We start from the raw sequence: 24,836 nt of genomic DNA on the forward strand, positions 1-24,836 counted from the left end.
AGTTCTGATTTTTGTTTCTTAAACATGTGGCAGTTTGGGTCTTCCACATACAAAGGTAAGTCAGTTTTTCTCATTTTTGTGGAAATGACAAATAAAATTTAAAACAAGGTTTTGTTTTGTTTTTGTTTTTTAAAAATTCATCAGATTTCGTCCTCCATACAAGGGAATATAGATACATTTACCTTTTTTCCTGTATGTTTTTAATATCTTGGTGGGTCTAATTTTGATTTTTGATCCAGTACTCAAAAGAACTGCTGGGATGACCAAGATGGCTGCTGAGAGGCAAGAAAATAAAGGACTAATCTGCGAACGATCTTGGGTTTAACAGAATTTAAATGGGTGTCCACGTCAAATAGTATGTGTGACTATAAACATCTTTTTACTTGTGGCGATTTACGTAAACTTTACAGGTTAATAATGAACCGTTATTGGTATTGTTTAATGTATTACTTTGTTGGAAATCCATATTTATAGGAGTATTTCTGCAGATTTGGAATCAGCCTCACTCCACTGGCGGAAGTTCACCTGGCTGCTGGATGCCACCGACCTCGGAGAAGAAAAAGACGACGAAGAAGAAGAGTTGTAGAAGTAGCAGGAGGCGGAGCCTGTTTGTTGACATCGGGTGAAATCGAAAATCAGATGAGTGAAGGCTGCTGATAATTATCAGTTTGTCGCTACTACCGGAACGCGAAGCCTTGGCGAGAGCTAAGGTAGGACCCCAGCGGGGGAACCTGGCACTCAGATGCCGCTGCCCTGCGCTCGGATCCCGGCTTCACACACGCACAGCTCTGCGCTAGCTCCTCCGGCTAAGTCTGCTAGCGTCGTAGCACAGGGGGAAAGTCATCGTTAGCTTTGAGCTAATGCAGACGCTGAAATCCACTGCTGACCCGAGTTATAACTAAACTCTGAATAACAAGTGCTCATCCACGGTGTTTGAGCCTGTTGAGACTCTCTCATGACTGTTGTGTGTTTTCTCGCAGCGTTAATGATGTTAAAAGGAATTATTTTGCAGTGTAGGTAGCTAGCTAAGCTAGCTTGCTAACTTGGTAACAGTCAGAATTCATTGCTGTGTGAGTGTTTGGCTAACTCAACAGAAAAAAAAACAGTGAAAGCTGGACCTCTGGCTTCAGTCCAACAGGAGCAGTGATCACCTTTTGGTATTAACACGAAAATTGTGTTTATAGAAAATGTTAGGAGGTACAGAGCAGTTAGAAGTAAAATGCTAACATGTATGCAAAGATGCAAATAAGTGTAAACACGCTGTGTGACAGCAGTTAGGCCCTTTAACAGAAACATGTTCATTTAACTGACAGGACAAAAACTCAGCGAGTTTGTAGGCAGACAGCTCACTTCAGCTCCCAACTTATGCCACAGAAAAGTTTTGCATTTAAAGTATTTTATCAACTTGCAGAATTAAGTGTTTGAACCTTTAGTGGAGTTTACAAAAAATAATTTGGTTATATATTCAGTTTCAGGCAGCAGTTAATGCTAAGTGGCAGGTATTATCTTATTTTAACATTTGTAATAGCAGTGATCAGAGCAGTCACAATGTGAGGTTATGGTGGTAAAAAAAATCGTGATGTTAATGTAAAAAGTACAGAAAATTTGTGTGTGTTTGGGGGGGATAATAGCAGTTTCACGATCAAAGTACTTCTGTTTATTGTGATTTTCACCAATTAAACTCAAAATAAAAGTGTCAGCATCTATAAAAATATGATTATAACTGTTTAAATAATTATTGTGTCATGAATGGGACAGGGACCGAGTTTTGAGTGGAGTTAACTTTCAGCGTTGGTCGAGGTCTGCAGGCGCAGTCTGCTTGTCTATTTGATAAGAAATAAGAAATGTTTTTGCATATGCACATAGCTCTGATGATAATCATTTCACCACAAGAGGAAGGCTTAAAAGGTTGCAAGCACACCACTCGAATTGCTCTAAAAATAACATAGGGCTTCTAGAATAAACAATGTTATTACCTGTAAAACCGTATAGTTACCTGATATATCAAATATAGTACCAAGGTTGCTAACGCATAGAAGCGCTTTGGCCTTCCGCCTAAAGAAAGTCACCAATTTTCTTAATCAAATGGCCAAAATTAACAGGAAAATGCTCATGTGATCCCCCTCATTCATTGTCTAAATTACTTGTGGGCCAGTTGTTTTTCTGAGCAGTGTAAAAACCCTGACCGTAACATAAAAATGCTAAATTTACTTGCTAAATATACCTAATTTTCCGAGTAAAGTGTATGTGGTGGGATCATTATGGTCATACTTTGGAAGGAAGTAGTTCTTCTATTGCCTGAATATTTATGGGTTGAAATAGCCCAGAAATCTCCAGTGAATTTATTTGCACGAGCGATCCGAGGCTAAACTGATCTGTCTCTTACAGCTGTTCCTGAGTAAATTTGGGTGCTGTTTAGTTGGGTTTAAAGGCTTAGAAAAGGGAACTATTTTTTTTCTTCTGTTTCATTAGAAATGCTTCACTCGTTTTATTCTCACAGGTCCCCTGCACTGCCCCGTCTTGATCTGAGCCAGAGAAGAAGAGGCGAACATGGCAGCCAAAGCAGGAGACAACCCCGACAGCCTCATGACTCTGGCGACTGTCTTCTGCCTGAGGAACCTGAAGAAGACGATGTGCTACCAGGGCTTCAGGAACAAGCTGTGCCTGCGCTCAGACATCTTCCTCCCCAGTGAGATCTGCGACAAGCTGGTCAACACGTGAGTAACAGTCTAAAGGGTTCAGCCTGTCATGTCAGTAGCCATGGACTTTTAATTGCTTTTTGTTGTTGTTGTTTTTTTTACAGATACATGGAACTGGTCCACACAGACAGTAACTTTGAACCAGAGGAGAGCTTCTTCCAGCTCTTCTCAGATCCCCGGAGCACCAGACTGACCCGGGTGCAGCTCAGAGAGGACTTTGTCCGTGACAGAGACCTGGAAGCCATCAAAAAACAGGTGGGAGGCAACAAGGTGGTAAGAGTAACCACACCAGTTTAAGCTTTTGGCAGGAGATATGACCATCGAAACCCACCAAAAATTAAGAAAATTTGTTTTTGTTCAGCCAGTGCTGCTTCTAATTTCTGGTTGGTACTTATTCTAAAAAATAAAATCTCTGTTTTGAGATAAACTATCCATAAAGTATCAGAAATCATGGAAGAAAAACTGCATTGAAGGTGGATGGTGTAGCTGACAGAGCATGTGACGGAGTCTATCCAGTCTTTTAAATTACGTCTTAAAACTTATTTTTTTACTTTGGCTTTTGATTCTGTCTAGTTGGCTGTTTTAGCTTGTTGCGTTGTTACCTATTGTTTGTTGTCCTCTTATTGTTTGTTTTAACTGTCTCATGTTTTTATTGACTGTGAAGCACTATGGTCAAAACTGTTGTTTTAATATGTGCTATATAAATACATTTTGATTTGATTAACATTTAAACACTGGATAGTTTAAAATGCTTGAGTTTAAGGCAGCTGAGCTTCCGGTGGGTTCTTGAAGATGTCTCGCCTGTGATCCAAAAGGTTTCTTCAGTTCTAAAAGTTGATGGGGAGTCTCAGGCATTACACCTGCAGTGTGTTTCTCACAAAACTGAATAAATCAGATTTAAATAAAATTATAAGTGACAAGGGAATTCTCCTAAAATGTCTCTAAGCAGAAAATAACTGTATAATTTAGATAAGATGAAGTTATATAAACTGTATTTATCCATAAATTCCTGCGTTACAGCAGCAAAACATTAAGCACAACCTTGGGCACTGAGATAGACGAGCTTGAGGGAGCACAGTGAGCAGAGTTTCATGTGTCCCATGGAGACGTGGCTGCTCGTTCCCCTCCTGGATCACAGTGTTACTGTGTGTGGATTCTGGACTGTTTGTCCTAAATAGTGATAACACTACAAATAAAAGACTAACAACAGCAAAAACTATTTTCAGCTCCCACTGTAGTGTTGTATGCTCTGATGTGAACTGCCCTGGTTTTAAAAACAAGTCAGTGTATAAATCTGTTTGTTACTTGACCTTTGACCTCAGTAGAGACTTTCCCGATGAGTTTATGATCTCAGACTCTAATGGGACCATAATTCAGAAAAGTAGAGTGAAAAAGGGCATCAAGGCAGGGAGGATTTAGGGTGGGGCTAACTTGTGATTGGTAGGTTGCTATTGTGTGATCACACAGTGTCCCTGTGTTTCAGATCTGCCATGAGGTTTCACCCACAGGTTATTAATAAACTAAAAAGCTGGGGGAAAAAATGCCGAACATGCAGCTATAAAATCAGGATTCCCCATGTCTCTCATTCTGTTGTTGGACAGACTCCAGCTTTACCTTCTTGACTGTAGTTGGTGGTGGGTCACTTTAAGGAGAACCTGCAGCAGGTGGAGAAGTGGTCTATGTGCTTCTAATCTAAACAAACCGAGGCTGCAGAGCGAGCACTAGCAGCTGCAGTCCAAGATGGAGGAGCTGGAGTCTATCTGACTGCTGGATGACATCCTCTCTGAGGATTTATATTGAGGACTGGCACAGCAGCAACGTTCCCAGAGAGCCAGCCAGTGGAGACACGAAGTGCTAGAGCTGACAGCAACTGAATTTTCAAAATAGGACTGAGGGAAATGTTTGCTAGTAAATTAAGTGTGACTGGCATTGTCCTCACTGGTGGCCCGCACAAATAAAGCCTGTGTGAAGGAAACATGAGCTCAGAACAAGGCTTTGCATGGCAGTAAGCACGATTAGAGTGTAAAGTCAAGTGAATGAATGCCTTGTTTAACAGAACTCTGATGTATTTTTCTGACCTTGTTATCATCAAAAATGCTAATTATTTGAAGTAAATGCACAAAACTGGAGGAAGGAGAGAATTCATGTCTCAAGCCTGGAAAAACCCCGTCTGACAGGAATTTCATGATAGTGAGAAGTTAATGTCAGTGGTTTCTTCTCTTGGCCCCACTAATCACTGCCTTTGTGTGCAGGACCTGATCGAGCTCCACCTCACCTACTGCAACAACCTGTCGTCCCGCAGCTTGAAAGCACTGTCCTGCTTCCGCGACACTTTGGTGTCTCTCTGTCTTTTCGGCTGCAGCAACATCTTCTACAGGAAGTGCGGCGCCCCACTCGCCTGCAACGAGGACACAGACGAGGACGAGGAGGAGAGCCCCTCCTCTCGGCATGCTTTAGAAACAGACTTTAACTTCCAGGGATTCAACCGGCTCAGGCTGCTCAACCTGGGTGGCATGCCGAAAGAGCTGGACCCCGAGACACTGCTCAAACCCCTGAAGTCGCTCACCTCGCTAGATCTGTCCAATGTACAGTTACTGGGGACATCTTTTCTCACCCAGTGGAGGGACAGACTGGCCTCTCTTGTTCTCTACAACGTGGACCTATCCGAGGAGTTGATCAGCACAGTTTTGGAGCTCGTTAATCTCAGGTAAGCTCTGTGGGGTGGGGGATGAGAGGTTAACGTTCATTTAACGCATCAAATAAAAAGTATTAATGTCTGGTTCAAGACTGGGAGGAGACCTAAATCCACAGAAGGGTCAAAGAGGGCAACCAGTGTGAAAATCAGTGCCAAATCAAAAATTCAGATCTATCTGCTGTGGTCATCTCTTGTAGGTAAAAGGAGACCTTTTATCAGACACTGAAGTTTCCATAAACTAATCATGGGCATGAATGATGGGGAATCTTGGGCTTTTAATGATATCTTTAAACTGTTCTGTGAAATGACTGTACCGCATACATCTGTAAGGGCTGTAAAAAAAGCCAAACAAACAAACAAGAACTGAGTGCACAAGTTTGATTTTATTTTGGATTTTCTCTAATCCACACAGGGTTAAAAGATATATCTCCACTAATATTTAAATGTCCCTTAGCAAATTGCTGAGGAGTCCTTAGCAACCAGATGCTTTGGTAGCCATCAACAAGCTTCCCTGATAATTCTGGCTGGATATTTGATCACATTTAAATTGTTTGGTGTCCTGGCACGAACTCTGGCATTTAAGCAGGAAGGGAATTCCAGAAGCTTAATGTTTGCCTGCTTTATTTATTCTAAGACCAGTTTTGATGTGTTTGGGATCACTGTCCTGTTGGAACATCAAACTATGTCTAAGTTTAAGCCATCTAGATGCTGAGTTAAAGTTGATGAATTTGGAGGTAGTCGGTTTTCATTGTAGCAGTACCACTGGCAGCAAAACAGCCGTGCAGCATCATGTTACCACTGCTGTGCTTCACACCTGATGCAGTGTTCTTAGATTTTAAAGCGTCATCTTTATTTGTCAAAACAGACTCCCTGTCATTTTGGCTAAATGGTGACATCATCCTGAGCCAAGAGAAGGAAAAAAAACTGTGATAAACTGAGAGCAGTTTGCATGTTGTCATTTTAGTACATGTGTAGCTCCCCTTGTATGCCCACTGATCACTTGAAAAATAGTCACTGATAACACTCCCTCCTTCTTCAGGCACCTCGACATCTCCCAGGAGAGCAGGCGGATCTCAAAGTTTAAGATGACCAAGAAAATCCTGACGGCCATCGTCCAGCGTCTGGTACACCTGATGTCCCTGGACATCTCGGGTCACATCATGCTAGACAACTGCACAGTTCCACACTTTGAAGAAGCGATGGGGCGTCCGAGGTGGGTAACGATGAGCTGAGGCTGGAATCTCCCTTTATTGACCCTCAGATGATAAATGAGGTTCTTAACAAGCTGTGTTTTTCTCTCCATTAGCACTGAACCGTGCAAGAGCAGCATCTACCCTTTCCAGGAGCTGAAGAGGGCCCTGCAGTTTCTGGGCTTGTACGACACCACCCTCTGTAATGTGACGCACATCCCTGCCTATAAGGTACCTGAACCTGGGTTTCTTTCAGCTGATCACACCAGGCTGAACTGCAGATTAATACAATCTATAGCGCTTTATTCAAGGTTTGTTTTGTTGGTTAAATCTTTGTGTTTCTGGACTTTTTCAGGTGACTGGATCAAAGAATGAAGACCAGGTCCTGAACGCTATCGAGGCTTACACAGAGTTTCGCCCTGAGCTCGCCCACAGAGCCATCAATCAGCTGTTTGACATCGCCAGGATACAACATTGCAGCCAGCTGCTCCGCGCTCTGCAGGTAGGACTTAAAGTTCTCCTTCAATTACTTCCTGTGATCATCTCTCCTGACTGCTTCTCATTCCTCCCCTGAAACCTTTGTTTCCTTGTTTGCAGCTCGTCATCGCAGCACTGAAGTGCCATAAATACGATAAGAGCATCCAGGTGACGGGCAGCGCTGCTCTTTTCTACCTGACCAACACCGAGTACCGCAGCGATCAGAGTGTGCGGTTACGGCGGGAGGTCATTCAGGTGGTGCTGAATGGGATGGAGCACTACCAGGAGGTCACTGTAAGTCTGATATCATCCCCATGAACCAGCTGCTGCATAAATAAGCTGAGCAGAGTGTTATGGTCAGTGGCCACACTAACAGAATTAAAGCAGAAGGGCAGATTTTGTGTTATGTGAAGCTCTAAAACCTTCAGTTGCGTTTTTATTGTAGGACTGAAGTATGTATAAAACGGCGTCTTCAGAACTGGGGGCAGGATTGGGAGATCAGAAAGGGCTCAGAAATTGTTCAGGTCCACTATTTGATAGGAAACCTTGACTATGCATCTTAGCCTTCAGTTGATTATTAACAAAGGCCATCATATATTTAGAATCACGCTCTTCGATTACATTTGATTTGTGAATCTCTGAGTTCCTGTTTCCTCACCAGGTCCAGAGGAACTGCTGCCTGACTCTGTGCAACTTCAGCATCCCAGAGGAGCTCGAGTTCCAGTACAGCCGCGTCAACCAGCTGCTGCTGAAGATCCTGGAGCCGGCCCGGCAGGATGAGTCCATCCAGAGAATCGCCGTGCACCTCTGCAATGCTTTGGTCTGCCAGGTGGACAACCACCATAAGGAGGCTGTGGGCAAGATGGGATTTGTGAGGGTAAAGAAACCTTGGAAAGTCTTGGATAAATTTCCTCCTTAGTGTAGAAGTCGGTGATCCGCTTCAGATCTCAGGCCTGTTACTTATTGCCAGTCAAGGTCAGCAGCAGGAGTTCCTATTATCTAACAAGCTTATTTTTGGTGTGGCAGGAAACCAGAGCACCCAGAGGAAAGCTGTGTGAACACACTGAGAGCATGTGATGACAGCAGTGCAGATATTTCAGATCCAATCTCAGCGCTTTAGCCATGTTTGGAAAAAGAACGTGCTCTGTAATTAGAATTTTATACCAACATGCCATCGCACTCACTATGGGCTAACATGCTAAAATTGTACTACATCTATGGTGTGATATATGGCTGCAGCAGCATTATTTAGTCTGATTTACGATAACTTAAAGCAAACGTTATAGTAAAAGTAGCCTTCAGGAGTCTGTTGCTGGTGTCCTACCTTCAAAGTGGATTCAGGATTGTTTCTCTGTAGCAAAGCTGCATTTTCTCATGTTTGTGTTGCATTTTGACTGAAATCAGCTGCTGATTATACAGGTGATAAATTCATTCCTGACTCTTTTCTCATTCTCAGACAATGCTGAATTTAATTCAGAAGAAGTTACAGGACAGAATGGTGAGTTTAAGTGCTTTACAGATTTATATGTGGCTTTTAGAAACTGAAAGAGTGCTCACAAAGGCCGATGCACTCTCTCTCACTAATAGCGCCCCGTTTAATCATCTTTTCACGGCCTACAGGCTAGTGACACTGGCTCATTTTAGAGAAATATTCATGCTTATTTTTAATACTACTGTATACATCAAAATGAGCCCTGCTTTACTATTAAAACCATGATTACTAAACTCAGCTCAGTAATCATGTGACTAAATTGATATGCCAGAGTGTTTGTAGCATTTTATGTCTTGAATGTAGTATACTCTCCCTCTTAGTGAAACAAATGTGGAGGTGTTTAATTTTGAAAATTCCCAGACATTTATAATGACTGAGAAGGTGTTACAGTGTTAAAGCGTCTCTTCCTTTGTCTGTGCTCCACCAAATCTCCTGAAGCCCAGTTTTTGTTTTTTTTATTTATTCTTGGTGAGAAGCAGGCAAACAAGCAGCACTGAAAACATAACACTTCCACCTGCTGGAAGCAGGAAACAGATCCTCATCATCATCGTTTAAATGAAAACTAACCTTTATTCAGTTATACTTTATTTTGTTTTGTTGTTTAAAGCAGATGTTTTGTGTTTGCGTGTGTGTCTCAGTGTGACCAGGTGATGGAGTTTTCCTGGAGCGCCCTGTGGAACATCACAGACGAGACGCCCGACAACTGTCAGATGTTCCTGAACTGTCGGGGCATGAGCCTGTTCCTGGAGTGTCTGCAGGTGAGTCCAGGCTGCACCCATCTGTGTCTATGGTGATGAAGATGAGCCAGGCTGCTCGTTATTCTTCAGAACTGATATAGAAACTGAACTGATATAGGAAGTTGCTCGATTCACAAGAAATGACTCGAGAACAACGATCGCTTTTGTTATTAAAGCCAAAACCATGAAAGGAGCTGTTAGGAGTATAAAATAAAGTGCAGCCGTCCTTTTACTACTCGTGTACAGCTCGTGTCCACACACTGTTAAGGTGATGATAAGTGTAATAATTGAAAAATACTAAAATAAATATTTCTGTCAAAATTAATTTTGTGTCAGAGGAAACAGTTTAAAAAAAAAGTTCACCATTATCCTTAAACTTAGTGTGTACCTTTATTTTGCTGTTATGTTCCTTTCAAAGAGTCGTTACATTTTTGCTTTTTATGGGGTTTTTTTTTTTCTGCTGTAAGTTTGGTCTGAAATTTGTCTTCACCTGTAAACACTGAGTGGATTTGAGGGGATACAATTATCACTTAACTATACAGTTCTGCAATCGTCATGGAGAATTTCGCTGTGCCATCATTTCTAAATGTTTTCATCTCATGTTGTATGATTTCTGTCTGCAGGAGTTTCCAGACAAGCAGGAGCTTCATCGCAATATGTTGGGTCTTCTGGGAAACGTGGCTGAGGTCAAAGCTCTGAGGCCACAGCTGCTCACCCCACAGTTCATCACAGTGTTCAGGTACCAGAGGCAGAAACACCTGGACTGAGACTCTGTTGGTGGTTACTATTGGTCCGCACAGTCTCTCCACTCAGCCTCTTCATGTCCTCTTCTCCGTCTGTTTTCTTTGCAGTAACCTGCTGGACAGTAAGGCCGATGGGATTGAGGTGTCGTACAACGCCTGTGGAGTGCTGTCGCACATCATGTTTGACGGGCCTGAGGTTTGGAAGATGGAGGAGCCGCGGAGAGACATGGTGATGGAGAAGATGTGGGAAGCCATCCAGAGCTGGGACGTCAGCTCGCGGCGCAACATCAACTACAGGTGATCGATTACCGTTTCCCCTCTACAGTGAACTTCCACAGCTGCTGGTGGCTTGTCCTGTCTGAATGTATTAACAAAGCGACGGTCCTCTCTCAGGTCATTCGAGCCGATCCTCCGACTGCTGCCTCAGAGCATCTCTCCTGTCAGTCAGCACTGGGCCACATGGGCTCTTTACAACCTGGTGTCAGTTTACCGTGAGTATCAAGAGGCTTTGAGAGCGCAGCGTGTGTCGTTTACCCCTAAAGCTGTCCTGAAGGGTTTATATGTCACCTGACATATGTGAAACATTGGGGGTGTCCAAATTCATGGGCTGCATCCTCCTAAGTAAATCGGTTTGGCTGAGATTAAAGTTATAGTTTTCACACAGCTGAATAAACATCAAACAGAAGTGTGAGATGATCGAGAATTTGCATCAGTGTCCTGTTATATTTTGGGTAGAAAGGAGTAGACGGCCGAGTTTATTAAACTCCTCCGACACAGCAATGACGCAAATCAGAAGGCTAGACCGTCCAATTTCACAGCCGCGCACTTCCGGCCTACCCGACCTCCTGAGGACCCGGCCCACGTAGACCGCAAAGGCCGGGTCCTCAGGAGGATGCAGCCCATGAATTTGGACATGGCTATTATCTTTACTTGTTTACTTGTCTCCAAACTGCTTTGTTTTTTTTGTTTTTTTTTTATTTAATTTTTTTTATTTTCTTTACCTGCTTCTTTTGGGCCCAATGTTCTATCCAGTCCACTCTCTGGGAATCTCACACTTGTTCCATTTGCATTTTTCCTACTCTGCAGCAAGCAAGTATTGTCCTCTGCTGATAAAAGAAGGAGGAATGACTCTTCTGGAGAAAGTTCTGGAGCTGGAGAGTTCACATCCGGACACAAAGGACATGGCCCGGTGAGACTGACGGCTCTGAACAAACTGTAGGATGATGTGGTAACTGAGTCAGAGGCTGGGCAGCAGTCAGAAAGCCTCATTTTCCTGCTTTTAGAAGCCCTCTGTTGCATTCAGCAGAGAGGATGATAAGAGTTGTTGGGGCTGATCACCGAGTGTTTGAGGCTGAATCACATATTTCTGTATTTTTTTTCTTACAAACACAGCAGGTCAGATATCACAAGCCCTTTTTTTAAAACATGTATCAGGTGACATTTTTCTACTGTTAGGTGCTTTAATGCCATTACCTTAATAGATGGTAATTCAATTTTTTAAAAATGGGATCTTTCCTGAGTCAAACTAACGCTAGCTGAGAAATAAAGCCCACCAGTCACGACCAGCTCCCAGCACAGCAAAGAAACTAACGCTGATGTGGCTTCACAGATGATTTCCATGGAAATAAAATAGATATATATAATATTTTTACGAATTAAGAACGTCTTGGTCAAAATTCCAACCTGTGACTGTTGTCTTCTTGCAGAAAAGTAATGGAGCACTGTGAAAACTTCAAAGAAGACCCGATGGAAACAAATCCCGGACAGGATGCAAACTTTGGACAGAGAGGGTGACGCCAAGGGAGCCGAAATTCCCAGTAAATATCCAGAAAACCAACCTGAGGCCCCTCCCACCATCATCACCACAAGGGTCAATTGTGTGCATTATTCTTATAATTCTTCTTTTGTAGAGTTAGAACAGTGTCTCTGACCCTCCTCACAGCAGTTTGATATTTGACACATAGAACTTAAGACGTGGTGCATGGTATTTTGTCGTGAGGGTGTTTACATCTGCTGCACATCTCTTCTGTTGGGGGCAGGTTTGTGGGGTTGGGTGACTGTTATTTCTCAGTGTGAGTGTGAGTGTGTTTGCGTGTCAAAGGTTTAAACCAGAACAAAACAGCCGTAGTGATGCTCGGTTCTCAGCGGACGGCAGCGCCAGCCGCCCCCAGCTCGCTGTCGGTAACCGAACAAAAAAAAAAAAAAGGCCGCGTGGCGAGTCGGAGGCCTCAGCTCACACTCGCTTGTGCTAGCGAAGGCCGCGGAGCCGTGGGACACATGTACAGTGAATATTAGCCATTAAGTGTGCGGGCTGCAGACCTCGCGGCTCTGTGATGGACTTCTTTGTTTATATATGTAAATATTATGTGTGGGTCTCATCCTTTTACTGTGTGTATGTTTTATAATACAACTGTAAACACTCATGACTTTACGCTGTATTTAAATCTCTTTAGGTCTGGCTGATTGCAGTCAGTGCTAAGAAACTATACACAGAATCATTCATAGCAGTCCTGTAAACTCTTTAAAGGACCATTCACATGTAATTCAGCCTCCCGTCTTAAAGGTACTCAAACTGCAGATTCCAGCTTTTAAAATGAGTTTAAAGTTAACTCAAGGTAACAACAGACTGTAAAGAAACAGCAGTTCTGACATTATGTCCAACGCGTCTGTGTGCTGAGCTACAGAGATATCAGCTGAGGTTTTAATGGGGACAGGCTGTACTGTTGTGCAATACTTTGAACCAAAAAGTGCAGTCGGCCAGTGTAGCATCCTTTTTTTCTAACATTATAAAGCCTACATTCTTTCTAGTGACCAGCAGGGGGCAGCTTCTTGGGTTGGGGGGGAAAAGGCTTCTGGTTGTATAGAAGTCAAACTTGAGTTGATATCTCTGCAGGTCCATACGTAACAACGTAGTAATTTCTTCTCATTCTGTTGGTGTTTGTGATTTTTGTTTAGGTTTTAAACTCTTTTTAAACAAAGACTTACAACAAAAAAGTACCTTTAACCAGTCTGGTAACTCTTACTGGAAGCAGCGGTGAGCTTTAAACTAAGAGGGAGGTGAAATTAATCAAAGCAAATACACTTCATGGACAAATGTATGTGGACATTAAGGCTTCTGGATACAAAGTGATAAAGCCTCTATACAAACAAAGAGCTACTGATGACAGACAGTAAGAATTGATCCCTGCACAGGCTCTGGGTGAATTGACTTGGACATATACTGTATATCAAAAGATTCACATAGCCTTTTGGGCAGACATGTGTTACTTCTAATGTCCAGCAGGGGGTGACTCCTGTGAAGTCAGATTATAGAAGTCTAATGGAAAAAAGACCCAGACATGCAGACCTCGATTCTCATGCTTTGTTTTACAGCACTAAACATGGACTGTCAAATGCCAGACCTCAGTGGTGTCACATTCAGCGGTTCTACATGATGAGAATCTCCATCAGTGTCAGTACAGCTCTACTCAACTCAGTAAAATATTCAGCAATTTTCATTTCATTATTAACAGAGTTGAGTCTTCTGGAAGCCCAACACTAAATTAAATGAAACAACAATAATCCAGTACAGCTGGACACCTAAACACCTGGAAACGCAGGCTAATGGAAAGCCTTTGGAGTTCCTCTACAGGTCTACTCACGTGTCCACATACTTGGCCTTTACTAGAGCTTTGATGCTTCGTACTGCTCTCTCTGTGGTGTTAAAAGCCCAGAACCCTCTGAACTCCCTGGTGCTTCCAGTGGTCCAGATGATACTAAAAGAGAGGAGGTTGGAAGATAAACGGTTATCCTTTGAGGACACCTGACGGCCCATCATGTTTATTGGTCGTTCAGCTTGCTGCTAAAATAACTCCTTCACTTAAATCAAACAGTTTTATTTTGAAAAGCTAAGGGGAGGAAAATAAAACTGCGTGTTCACTTGTATGTTCAAAACTGGTGATGGGATCTTTAAAAAAAGACAAAAAGAAAATCACATCTGACTTGTTTCAAATTAAGGTTTAGTCATCCAGAAGGAAGGGAGGTTAAGTTTCATGTTTAATCCCCACCCCTGCTGACCAGGTTACGGTTAAACTTAACACTTTAACACATTTAAACACATTAACAACAACCAGACTCTTAATTTCTCCTCTCTGTTTGCTGTAGTGTCCCTGAAGATGCCCTGTGGAGGTCCCATGGTCAATTTGTTTGTTTCACAATAAACATTCAAAAGCTGAATATCTTGAACACCTGAATCAGAAATCCAGGAAAAGTGTTCTTTCTTAGCTCAACAGCACCCCTAGTGGTGGAAAAAAGAAAGGAAAAACCTCCACAGGGCACCTTGAAGATGTCTTTGAGTTTAAAAAGTTCCTTCACTGGCATTTTTCGTCTTGTAGCTTTAAAGATGACTACAGGAATTTCCTCTTTTAAACGGTATTCTTAATTTATTAAGTAACTAAAACTTTACTTTATTAAAAAAATTTTAAAAAAATATGTCAATCTCAATTCCGAAAAGTTGCTTTTAGCTTAGTAGGTGGAAACTTCCAAATGCAGATAATTCTAAAGAATTTTAGTGTTTACAGATTTAATGTAATTATTTATTTCTAAACTGCAGTTTCAGGTTGTTGTAGTTTTTTGTTTGTTTGTTTTTTTAAAATTACATTAATCACCATTAGCAGAACCAACCAAGTAAGACCAACAGCTTTGGCAACGTCACAAACCACCTGGTTACATCTGGCTGTTTGATTTTAGTGTGAACAGGACAGTTGGCATTCGTTTCCTTTTTTCCTGCTCGATTGGTGCTGCTCCTCTAGCACGAAGTTGTGAATAAATCCTTCGGTATCTTCTGTCACATCAGTTCTGCTCCTCCTCGCACTCGCCTCTGATGTGTGTGTTTTTTGTTGTTGTTTTTTTGGGGGGGGGGTTCTGAGGAAAAACTTTGAACCTTCAAAAATATCTGTTAAACTGCCAGAACTACAAACAGTACAGGATGGAGGACTGTGGCTCTTTAATCAAAAATAAATAAATAAATAGGTTCTAAATCTATAATTTTCTATCATAAACTAACCAGTTTAATGTCAGAGGATATTACAGGTTTTTTTTTAATTATTTTCTCTCCTTTAGTCTTTAAATCAAGTTTTTAAAGCAAAATTGGTTCCTACCTCAGTTTAACATTGGTCATTGTGACTTTAATAACCTGAAGCTATATATAATATAGTCCATAGTTTATTTGTTCATTTCCAAAAATGTAAAACTTTGAAAGGCAAATTTCAAAGGTTTTTACAACCGTAATCTCTGTTTCATAATGTTTCTTGCAAATTTAAGACATTTCTGAGGTTTTTATTGGACATTTGAGTTTTATAACCTCAACAAATACTTCAGTGCTTTCTTAGAAGTGTACTGAGAGACTTTGTTTTTAACCATCAAAGAATATTAGTTTTTCCATCTCAAATTTAGAAATTCAAACTTTATGACCTAAATACATATTAGTTTATTTTCTTTTAATTTAAATTTGATTTTATTGTATCAAAAGAATTTTTTTTACTAATTTATATTAAAGTTTTGTCCTTCCTGTGATTTTTATATTTTCACAGAATATCAATGTAGTTTTTTTGGTTTGCAAATAAACAGCAAACCTAGGAAACAATATTAGATTTTCATTTCTTTTTCTTTTTTTGACTTTTTGTCTCAGAGATCAGTCATATCCAGTGAATTAACAGCTTTAATCTCACAGCATTTTTGATATTTTTACAAGTTTGATTTCAATAAAATTGCAGTTTTTCTCACATTTTTTTTTTCAACCATCTCAGAAATGTTTGTTTTCCTTAACATTAAAATCTATAATTTCATAATACCTCAGAATATAAGAGTAGTCCTTACAGATTATGCCTCTCGTTTTAAGAATATTACAGTTTGTTCCCACAACGTTGCGACTTTAGCTTCAGACTTTTCCTCTGAGGATAATCACCCTTCCTCGGCTCCTCTTTTTAAACCTTATGTAATGCCCCCAAACACTTATTTATTCTTTGAATGCAGTTTTACGTCAGTGATTCGTTAATTCTCAGAATTGATTTGATGCCACTTTAATAAATTGCCTGCGCGGGGCTGGAGGAACAGGGATTAAGTACTGTCTTCACTTCATGGGGTGAAAGCGCCGCTGATGCTGTTAACAGGATTTAGTTGGAGTGCAGTTTGATTCACCAGGCTTCTGACGCTGGGCTTCCCTCCCAGATGACGCCAGTGAAGGAACACATCACCAGCTGTCCTGTTTCCTGTGGTTTAACGTTACAGTCCTCATGCTCATGAGCGGTGCCTGACTGATGGATTTAAGCTACTTCATATCAGCCGCGTCGGTTTTCCAACCAAACGCGCTTCCTGGTTCTCGTGTACAGTTTTTCTTTGTGTGATTTCAGGGATCAGATTGGTGCAGGTCTCTGTTGCTTTCTCACGGTCACCATTATGACCATGATGATTCAGTGTGTGTGGAAGTTGAATATGAGGAGGACTTGATGCATGATCAAAGCTCTTTAGAGTCGCACAGATCTTCTTTCTCAGTCGCCTGTTCTGTTCATTGAATGTCTCCATTTATGCTTTCTGGACACAACATTATTCTTTGGGTTTAACTGTTCTTTATTTATGAAGATGTATGTACTGATAATAATAATAAAAAAAAACAGAGAGAGAGAGAACTGCTGTGTGGCAAAGCCTTTCAGATTTCATCCACTAGGTTTCCTGTTTGTCCACACTCTGTTCTCAATTTGTTTTGTAACTGCTGATAAGTTTAGTCCAAACTGAAGTGAAGAACTTTGGATCCAGACAGTTTGGAGTTCCACGTTTTCCTGATCACAGTAGTTCCAGGACATCGGTGTAAAAATATGACAAAGCAATAAAGATGGAGTGGTTTAAAAAATGTGTTTTTTTTTTCTTTGCTTGTTTGTTTGTTTGTTTTAAATCCTCAAACATTTAGACCAGCGGTCCTCAACCTTTTTTGCGCCACAGACCCTTTTATGTCTGACAATATTTTCACGGACTGGTCTTTAAGGTGTCACGGATAAATACAACAAAATAAAAAAATAAATAAAAAAAGGATTTCTTCATAACACACGGGAAAAGAGCCAGGGAAACAGAGTTAACGATAAAACCCCTTAAAACCATGAATTTCATACCCGGTACCAAACGCCTCACGGACTGGTGGTTGGGGACCACTGATTTAGAACAGTCCAAATTCGAGGGCCTTTCCTCATGTAGATAACAAACTGCAATTCAGTAATAGGGGCATTTTGTCTGCCCAAGAAAAAGAAGCTTGCCTTATATGTGACATTAGCAACTCCTTACAAATCTATTATAACAAATTAATTTTTTATTAAAAAATAAATAAATCAGCATTAAATCATCTTTATCAGAGGACTGAAATTCAAACAAACAAAAATATTTTACACAGTCAAAAACTGCTGTGATTGTACCACCTTCAAATACAGTAATGTAAAGTTCGTCTGTCTGTACCTTAAGATTTAAATAATGATCATTGGCTAAAACTTGCTGTATTCCTGATGCAGCCCTCCCCATTTCTCCAGGCCTGGGATCCAGTGCTAAGAGTATATGTGCACACTTCTTAAGTATTTACCTTTTGCAAGTTAAAAAACTCTGCATTTTATATGTATTTGATCTCAATCTGAAATATACAGGCAGACATTTCAGTCTTCACCTGCTTTCAACTAAATCAGTGGTTTCCAAACTCTTTTTGCTAGGCCCCCCTTTGTTTTACAAGAAAAATGTTCTCACTGTAACTTTACTGTATAAAGAGCTAACATCTCCAAAATGTCAGGAGTAGTTCTGACATTCTAAAAATCAAGAATGTGGGATACTGTTTGTCCGTGATTTAAACAGCCCAGCATGTGCACCCAATGAAGGGGAAACCAATGCTGCAGGGGAGACCAAAGGGAAGACATGCTTCACCATATTTTCTAGTCTTTGGCTTGGAATGAAGTTGGTTTGGAAACATAATCAGCTATGCTTAATCTCCTGCTTTGCGTTTTTGCAGGCGCCCCGTGCTAGCAGTGTCCAAGCGTTTTGTCCCCCCCCCCCCCTCCCTTTCATACCGTGCCCCCCCTGCCATGGCTCTGCCCCCCCCCCCCCCCTAGGGGGCGGGCCCCACACTGTGGCAAGGTCTGAACTAAATGATATATCCGTAAACATATTTATTTGGATACTTTAACATGGGGACCAGCTCACTGTTAAGAGCCACTAGTGGACACTAGAGGGACTGCAGGTTTTGGTGTTTTGTCTGCAGCCACCCCATCAAAAAACCGTAGAAACGCCCCTGAATGATGGATGTGACTGGAGAAGACATGAAAAGCAGACAGGTCCGCTTTGAATGCGTTTTTTAATGCAGATTTGTGATATTTCCGCAGTGCTTTTGTACTCAGCTGCCGGTAAAGGTGTCAGGGGAGGTCATGTGGAGATTCAGTACCGCTGCAGGGGAACCGGAGGAGTCGTGACTTGCAGCCCGGTGCGGTGTCTCTTTAAGCGCAGGGCGGTGAGCAGATTTCCGATCGTGCACGAAGCGGATTACAGTCCCTGACATCAGTCCTCCTCATCCTCCTCCTCTTCCTCCTGTTCCTGCTGCTCAGCTGATCCGGAGGATTCCCTCTGCGGGGACACTCAGCACAGCCCCGCCTGTATGCTCGCCTCCGCTCGCCTCCATCATGGACTTCAACGTGAAAAAACTGGCTTCTGATGCGGGGGTCTTCTTCACCCGGGCAGTGCAGGTAAGACCGGACCTCCCTCCAGCTGCAGGCGGTGATGTGTGGACCGATTTACTGCTAGGCTCTCACTGCATCCCGTTGGGCCTGGAGCTCGATGAAAGCAGCTGAAGCCTTGCGTTTTCTTCGTGAGGTCTGTGGGTATAACGGAGTGTATTTGTGTGGCGTGTTTTCCATGCAGACCGAGCAGCCCGCTGCGTGTAAGCCGATAAAGGTTTGTCTAGCCTCGATCCATTATTGATGGCTGTGATCGGGTGCATCACCCATGTGACTCCAGCAGACTCTGTCCTGCTCCCCTCCAACTCCCCAACATAGAGATTCATTCATTTATCTGGCTCACCAGCAGTAAACAGCATTAAATCCTTCACTCTCGAGAACTTGTACACCAAACCTCATTCGAAAAATTGGAAATTCATTGATAAAGTCTGTGCTACGAGTCAGGTAATGAGCAGAACAATACTGGATCTTTAGGCTTCAGTAAGAAATTCGGCAGCCATATGATACACTTTTTATTAAAAGCTTAAAAAGGTCTCCCATCTCACTCAACAAAGAAAGAGAAGACATCAAAACTGTATTTAAAACGTTATAATCAGGATACATTGAATTGTTACAGTAAGAAGCAAATATAAGATTAAAGTAAAAAAAAAAAAATGAGGGCACTTCAAAGAGTCAAGTTTTTAAGCCCTGTTTCAAACTAACTCACCATATTTTCAGGATGTTTGTTCCACAGCTGGAGAGCATGAAAACTGAAAGCTACTTCACTTTGTTTAGTTCCCATTTGTTCAAGTAAATTCACATGCATCTATACCCAAGTTCATTTAGTGCTGCGTAGACTAAGAGCTGGGTTCTTGGGATCCCCTTTGGGCATTAGTGGGTGAGTTGCAGTTGTCTGTCACCTGTAAAGACAATAGTCTACAGTGCAGGAGGTCAAACTGACTTTCATTAAAGGCTGAAGTCGGTTTGGGATCACATCAAGGGCCACATAAAAACAGGGTCTTCTGTATAATATTGTTGAACATTGTGGATAGAATTTAATCTGCATAAAAGCCTCAATGACGCAACAAAAATTCAACAAGTTGCCTCATTGTTTCTGAGCAAGTCGAGCACAACAGCTGCTTATTTTCACTGTTTCTGTTAAAATCCTGAACATGGATCCACGTCACACCAACTCTGCAGTTAGAGCTGGATGTTGTCCATGAGCTTAAAAACTTGTGGTCTGACCAATGCATGAACAATGCATGAATGCATTTTTTCTGGGGGGGGGGGTTTCTAGTCAGAAATCATTGAATTTATTGCTAAGTTATTATGCTGTTAAAGATTTCTTTATTTGAAGAGTGACACTTCATCCTATCCAGACAGAGGCTCTTCTGACTTCACCAAACATGAATGTTCACAGTATAATTCAGAGATTAAAATAATGTATTTTAAATCATTTAAGAATAATATTAATCAATAAAAGGAGAAAAGTCCAGTGAAGCATATTAACTGGTTTATTCTGCACACTGCTGCTCCTATTGGAAAAAATGAACCCATGAATGCAACAAGGTCAGACTGCTTTCCTGGAGGTTGTCCAAGTGCATTGTGGGAAAACACAGGAAACCAATGAAGGCAGGAAGCGGGATAAAAAACAAACAAAAAACAGCTCTGCACAACACCAGAAAACCATTAACTGTTTCTGTATTTTACATGTCTACACGTGTCATATATGACTCACGGACTGGGAGTGAAAGGGTTCCTGCACACTGACTTGAAAAGTCTGACCAACCATTAGTGAGACACTAAGAGAGAGAGGGAGAGAAAGAGACTCAGTCGTTGTTCTGTGTCTCTTTGTGGTTGGTGCTGCCAGGGCCGGCCCGTGGCATAGGCCGTATAGGCAAATGCTAAGGGCGCCGTCCATCAGGGGGCGCCACGCCAGTGCCACAAATGTTGAAAAAAAAAAAAAAAGTTGGTACTATTATTTCTAAATACAAAAAATAATCCCACGTTAATTAAAATGCAAAGTAAAGCTTATTTAATAGAAATATTATTTGTTACAACATTACACTACACTGCTGATGTAGGGGGGCGCCACCTAAAATCTTGCCTAGGGCGCCAGATTGGTTAGGGCCATTTCTGGGTGCTGCGTCTGGGTGCAGATTTTGACACAATGCAACTACAGTACTGGATGTTGTGTTTTAGTGGTGCCAGTGACCAAGCAAAAAACTTAATAAGCAAATTTAAAGACCGTTAGATTAAATTTTGTATTTGGATAAACACTCAAATTTATCCCAGTTTGACTCTTCAAGATTCAAGATTCAAAAGCTTTATTGTCAATACAGCAGTATACACAGTATACAGAAATTCTGTTTCATCCCAAGCCACCCATGGTGCATAAAAGATATAACTCCAAGAGATATAAAACTAGAAATTGCAAAGTGCTGAGTTAATGTATTTTGCATAGTCCTTAAATTGCTCTGCTGTAAAGGATGGGAACGGTTAATTAAATACCCACAAATTAATTAAAACTTGGTGGACCTACGGCTTTTACAGTCCCTAAGGCCCTAAGTGGAGTCCAGTAATCCAGCCCTGAATAAGAGACTGTCCATCGTAGAGCTCCTGAATACCTGCCAGTACTTTTGCCTTTTAAAGAACCGATCTGGCCCATGAAGCTGCTGTCAGTCAGAGCTTCTCCCTGCTGCTTGGTGACAGTGACGGTGAATTCCTCAGCCTGCCTCTGAAGTCCAGCTGGCCGCCGTCGCTGTATGTCAGTCAGATTTGAATGAAAGAAATCATCTGACAGCCCGGCCTGATACCACAGATGGTGATCTTTGGCCTCAGTTATTAGAGAGCAGAACTGGGCCTTCTCATCTTTGATTGCATAAGACATGCTTCAAAGTTCCAGTTAGTGAGAATAAAAACTTATGTGTAAGTTAGAAACTGAGGTTTAAGATAATTTGTCTGGGTCTTAAAATATGATGGGTTTGTTCTGATTATTATAGAATTGCGATCATAAAGATCGAGTAAACGGTGGATGAAGAGCATGAGGACAACTTTAAAAATTAAGATATTTTCACATTGGTTTGTAAAACCTTTGAGATTTTCTGTAATTTCTGTATAAATAAAAACTAAAATGCCATGTGATCCTTTTTTTTTTTTTAAATGAACATCCTTTTGAAGTAGATGAAGAGAACCTTTGGACTTAGTCAAGGATTACCTTTTAATCTTGGGAATGCCAACCGAACAGTGACAAACTCTATTGATTTGGTGGTTTGTTGGTAGATAATTCATTCTGTTAAGTAAGTAATTCAATCTGTGACTTGTTGATTATGTCGCACTTCTTCTAATATGATCACAGATTAAGCATTATTAGAGATTTTACGATATGTACGCTGTGTTCACTGCATCATTCCATGTTTGGCACTGATCACCACCTGCACTCATGTATATATCATGTATATATCTATCTACTTAGCACTTTTAATTCTTATTCTTATTTTTATTTTCATGTCTATTTAAGCGTAATTTATGACAGTATGTTTGCACTGAAGCACCGCAGCAATTTCCTAATGTTGTAAACCTGCTCAACATTTGGCAATAAAACCCTTTCTGATTCTGATTCTGATATAGTATTCCATAGAAATCTAGGCAATAACTGTTGAGATGTTCACTCAAAGCTCCAAACATCAGCCCCATGCAGTCCCTCTCCACCTACGTGGGCCCGTGGCCCAAACGAGAATGGATTCCACCAAAAAAACAATTGGTGCCAGCAAAGTTGGAATGAAGTTGAAGTGGCTATTGGACCCCTACAAAGCTTTTGGCAGATGCAGATCAGAATATTCCCCATGAAGTTACCCCAACTTCTGTAAAAATGCTATGTGATGATCAACTCTCAAAACTGTCAAAATATCAGCTGGTTTTCATAATCCAAACCGGCACTAGAACTGTGTGGTGATGGGCAGTGGATGACCTGGTTTAGATTCATACAGTCGTTGTTCTTCTAGAGCTTGTTTGCCTGTTATCAGTGTCATCTACCTGTGGCTTTTCACTCTTAGTTCACAGAAGAGAAGCTTGGCCAGGCTGAGAAGACTATGTTGGATCCACACTTGGAGAACCTGATCACTCGTGCCGACTCCACCAAGAATTGGACTGAAAAGATCTTAAAACAAACAGAGGTGCTACTGCAGCCCAATCCAAGTAAGTTCTATACATCGCGGAAGTTCCCCTACATATACAGGGAGTGCAGAATTATTAGGCAAATGAGTATTTTGTCCACATCATCCTCTTCATGCATGTTGTCTTACTCCAAGCTGTATAGGCTCGAAAGCCTACTACCAATTAAGCATATTAGGTGATGTGCATCTCTGTAATGAGAAGGGGTGTGGTCTAATGACATCAACACCCTATATCAGGTGTGCATAATTATTAGGCAACGTCCTTTCCTTTGGCAAAATGGGTCAAAAGAAGGACTTGACAGGCTCAGAAAAGTCAAAAGTAGTGAGATATCTTGCAGAGGGATGCAGCAGTCTCAAAATTGCAAAGCTTCTGAAGCGTGATCATCGAACAATCAAGCGTTTCATTCAAAATAGTCAACAGGGTCGCAAGAAGCGTGTGGAAAAACCAAGGCGCCAAATAACTGCCCATGAACTGAGAAAAGTCAAGCGTGCAGCTGCCAAGATGCCACTTGCCACCAGTTTGGCCATATTTCAGAGCTGCAACATCACTGGAGTGCCCAAAAGCACAAGGTGTGCAATACTCAGAGACATGGCCAAGGTAAGAAAGGCTGAAAGACGACCACCACTGAACAAGACACACAAGATGAAACGTCAAGACTGGGCAAAGAAATATCTCAAGACTGGTTTTTCTAAGGTTTTATGGACTGATGAAATGAGAGTGAGTCTTGATGGGCCAGATGGATGGGCCCGTGGCTGGATTGGTAAAGGGCAGAGAGATCCAGTCTGACTCAGACGCCAGCAAGGTGGAGGTGGAGTACTGGTTTGGGCTGGTATCATCAAAGATGAGCTTGTGGGGCCTTTTCAGGTCGAGGATGGAGTCAAGCTCAACTCCCAGTCCTACTGCCAGTTTCTGGAAGACACCTTCTTCAAGCAGTGGTACAGGAAGAAGTCTGCATCCTTCAAGAAAAACATGATTTTCATGCAGGACAATGCTCCATCACATGCGTCCAAGTACTCCACAGCGTGGCTGGCAAGAAAGGGTATAAAAGAAGAAAAACTAATGACATGGCCTCCTTGTTCACCTGATCTGAACCCCATTGAGAACCTGTGGATAATCATCAAATGTGAGATTTACAAGGAGGGAAAGCAGTACACCTCTCTGAACAGTGTCTGGGAGGCTGTGGTTGCTGCTGCACGCAATGTTGATGGTGAACAGATCAAAACACTGACAGAATCCATGGATGGCAGGCTTTTGAGTGTCCTTGCAAAGAAAGGTGGCTATATTGGTCGCTGATTTGTTTTTGTTTTGTTTTTGAATGTCAGAAATGTATATTTGTGAATGTGGAGATGTTATATTGGTTTCACTGGTAAAAATCAATAATTCAAATTGGTATATATTTGTTTTTTGTTAAGTTGCCTAATAATTATGCACAGTAATAGTCACCTGCACACACAGATATCCCCCTAAAATAGCTAAAACTAAAAACAAACTAAAAACTACTTCCACAAACATTCAGCTTTGATATTAATGAGTTTTTTGGGTTCATTGAGAACATGGTTGTTGTTCAATAATAAAATGATTCCTCAAAAATACACCTTGCCTAATAATTCTGCACTCCCTGTATAAAGTCACATCTTCAACTCTGCGCACGGGGTTTAAAGAAGATGTAGTTCTTAAACTTGTTGACAAAAGATCTGTTCATACGTGTTTTGCTAATTGTTGCTCAGTAACATTAAGCTTTGAAACTAAAAGTTAAGGTTTCTACTAAAGAAATTTCCCTGGGAAGCAGAAACCGGTTGAGCTCTATCATTTCCACCAGAAGTTCCCGAATTCCAGCGATAGATTATTTCCCCCTTTCCCCTTTTGTTGAACTGTATATGTAATAAGTCTTTGCTCAGGAGCTAGTATTTTCT

General features: G+C 41.5%; 2 protein-coding genes across 6 annotated transcripts in view; both read left to right on the forward strand.

Annotated features, from left to right (window-relative positions):
• The first annotated feature begins 517 nt into the window (after positions 1 to 517).
• Positions 518 to 16,919, forward strand: zer1 (zyg-11 related, cell cycle regulator). The gene is made up of 16 exons (XM_085278832.1): positions 518 to 710; positions 2,501 to 2,717; positions 2,804 to 2,954; positions 4,952 to 5,406; positions 6,434 to 6,607; positions 6,701 to 6,815; positions 6,940 to 7,086; positions 7,182 to 7,355; positions 7,723 to 7,938; positions 8,518 to 8,559; positions 9,192 to 9,311; positions 9,914 to 10,029; positions 10,142 to 10,330; positions 10,427 to 10,524; positions 11,120 to 11,222; positions 11,740 to 16,919. The coding sequence occupies exons 2-16, from the start codon at positions 2,551 to 2,553 to the stop codon at positions 11,825 to 11,827; spliced, it is 2,355 nt and encodes a 784-aa protein (XP_085134958.1). The 5' UTR covers positions 518 to 710; positions 2,501 to 2,550; the 3' UTR covers positions 11,828 to 16,919.
• A 1,415-nt stretch (positions 16,920 to 18,334) lies between these two features.
• sh3glb2b (SH3-domain GRB2-like endophilin B2b) overlaps positions 18,335 to 24,836 on the forward strand; it is a 74,916-nt gene continuing 68,414 nt past the window's right edge. For 2 of the 5 annotated variants that reach the window (XM_085278837.1, XM_085278834.1), the window contains exons 1-2: positions 18,339 to 18,777; positions 22,803 to 22,944. In XM_085278837.1, the coding sequence (XP_085134963.1) occupies positions 18,715 to 18,777; positions 22,803 to 22,944 (205 nt within the window). In that variant the 5' untranslated portion in view covers positions 18,339 to 18,714. Of the gene's footprint in view, positions 18,778 to 22,802; positions 22,945 to 24,836 lie in introns of all 5 variants that reach the window. The other 3 variants (XM_085278833.1, XM_085278836.1, XM_085278835.1) reach the window with 3 other exon arrangements.

Source organism: Mchenga conophoros, linkage group LG7 (assembly GCF_057382185.1).
Source record: "Mchenga conophoros isolate Kocher_MC1m ecotype Shallow Benthic linkage group LG7, M_conophoros_male_GT1.1, whole genome shotgun sequence".
Taxonomy (NCBI): Eukaryota; Metazoa; Chordata; class Actinopteri; order Cichliformes; family Cichlidae; genus Mchenga; species Mchenga conophoros.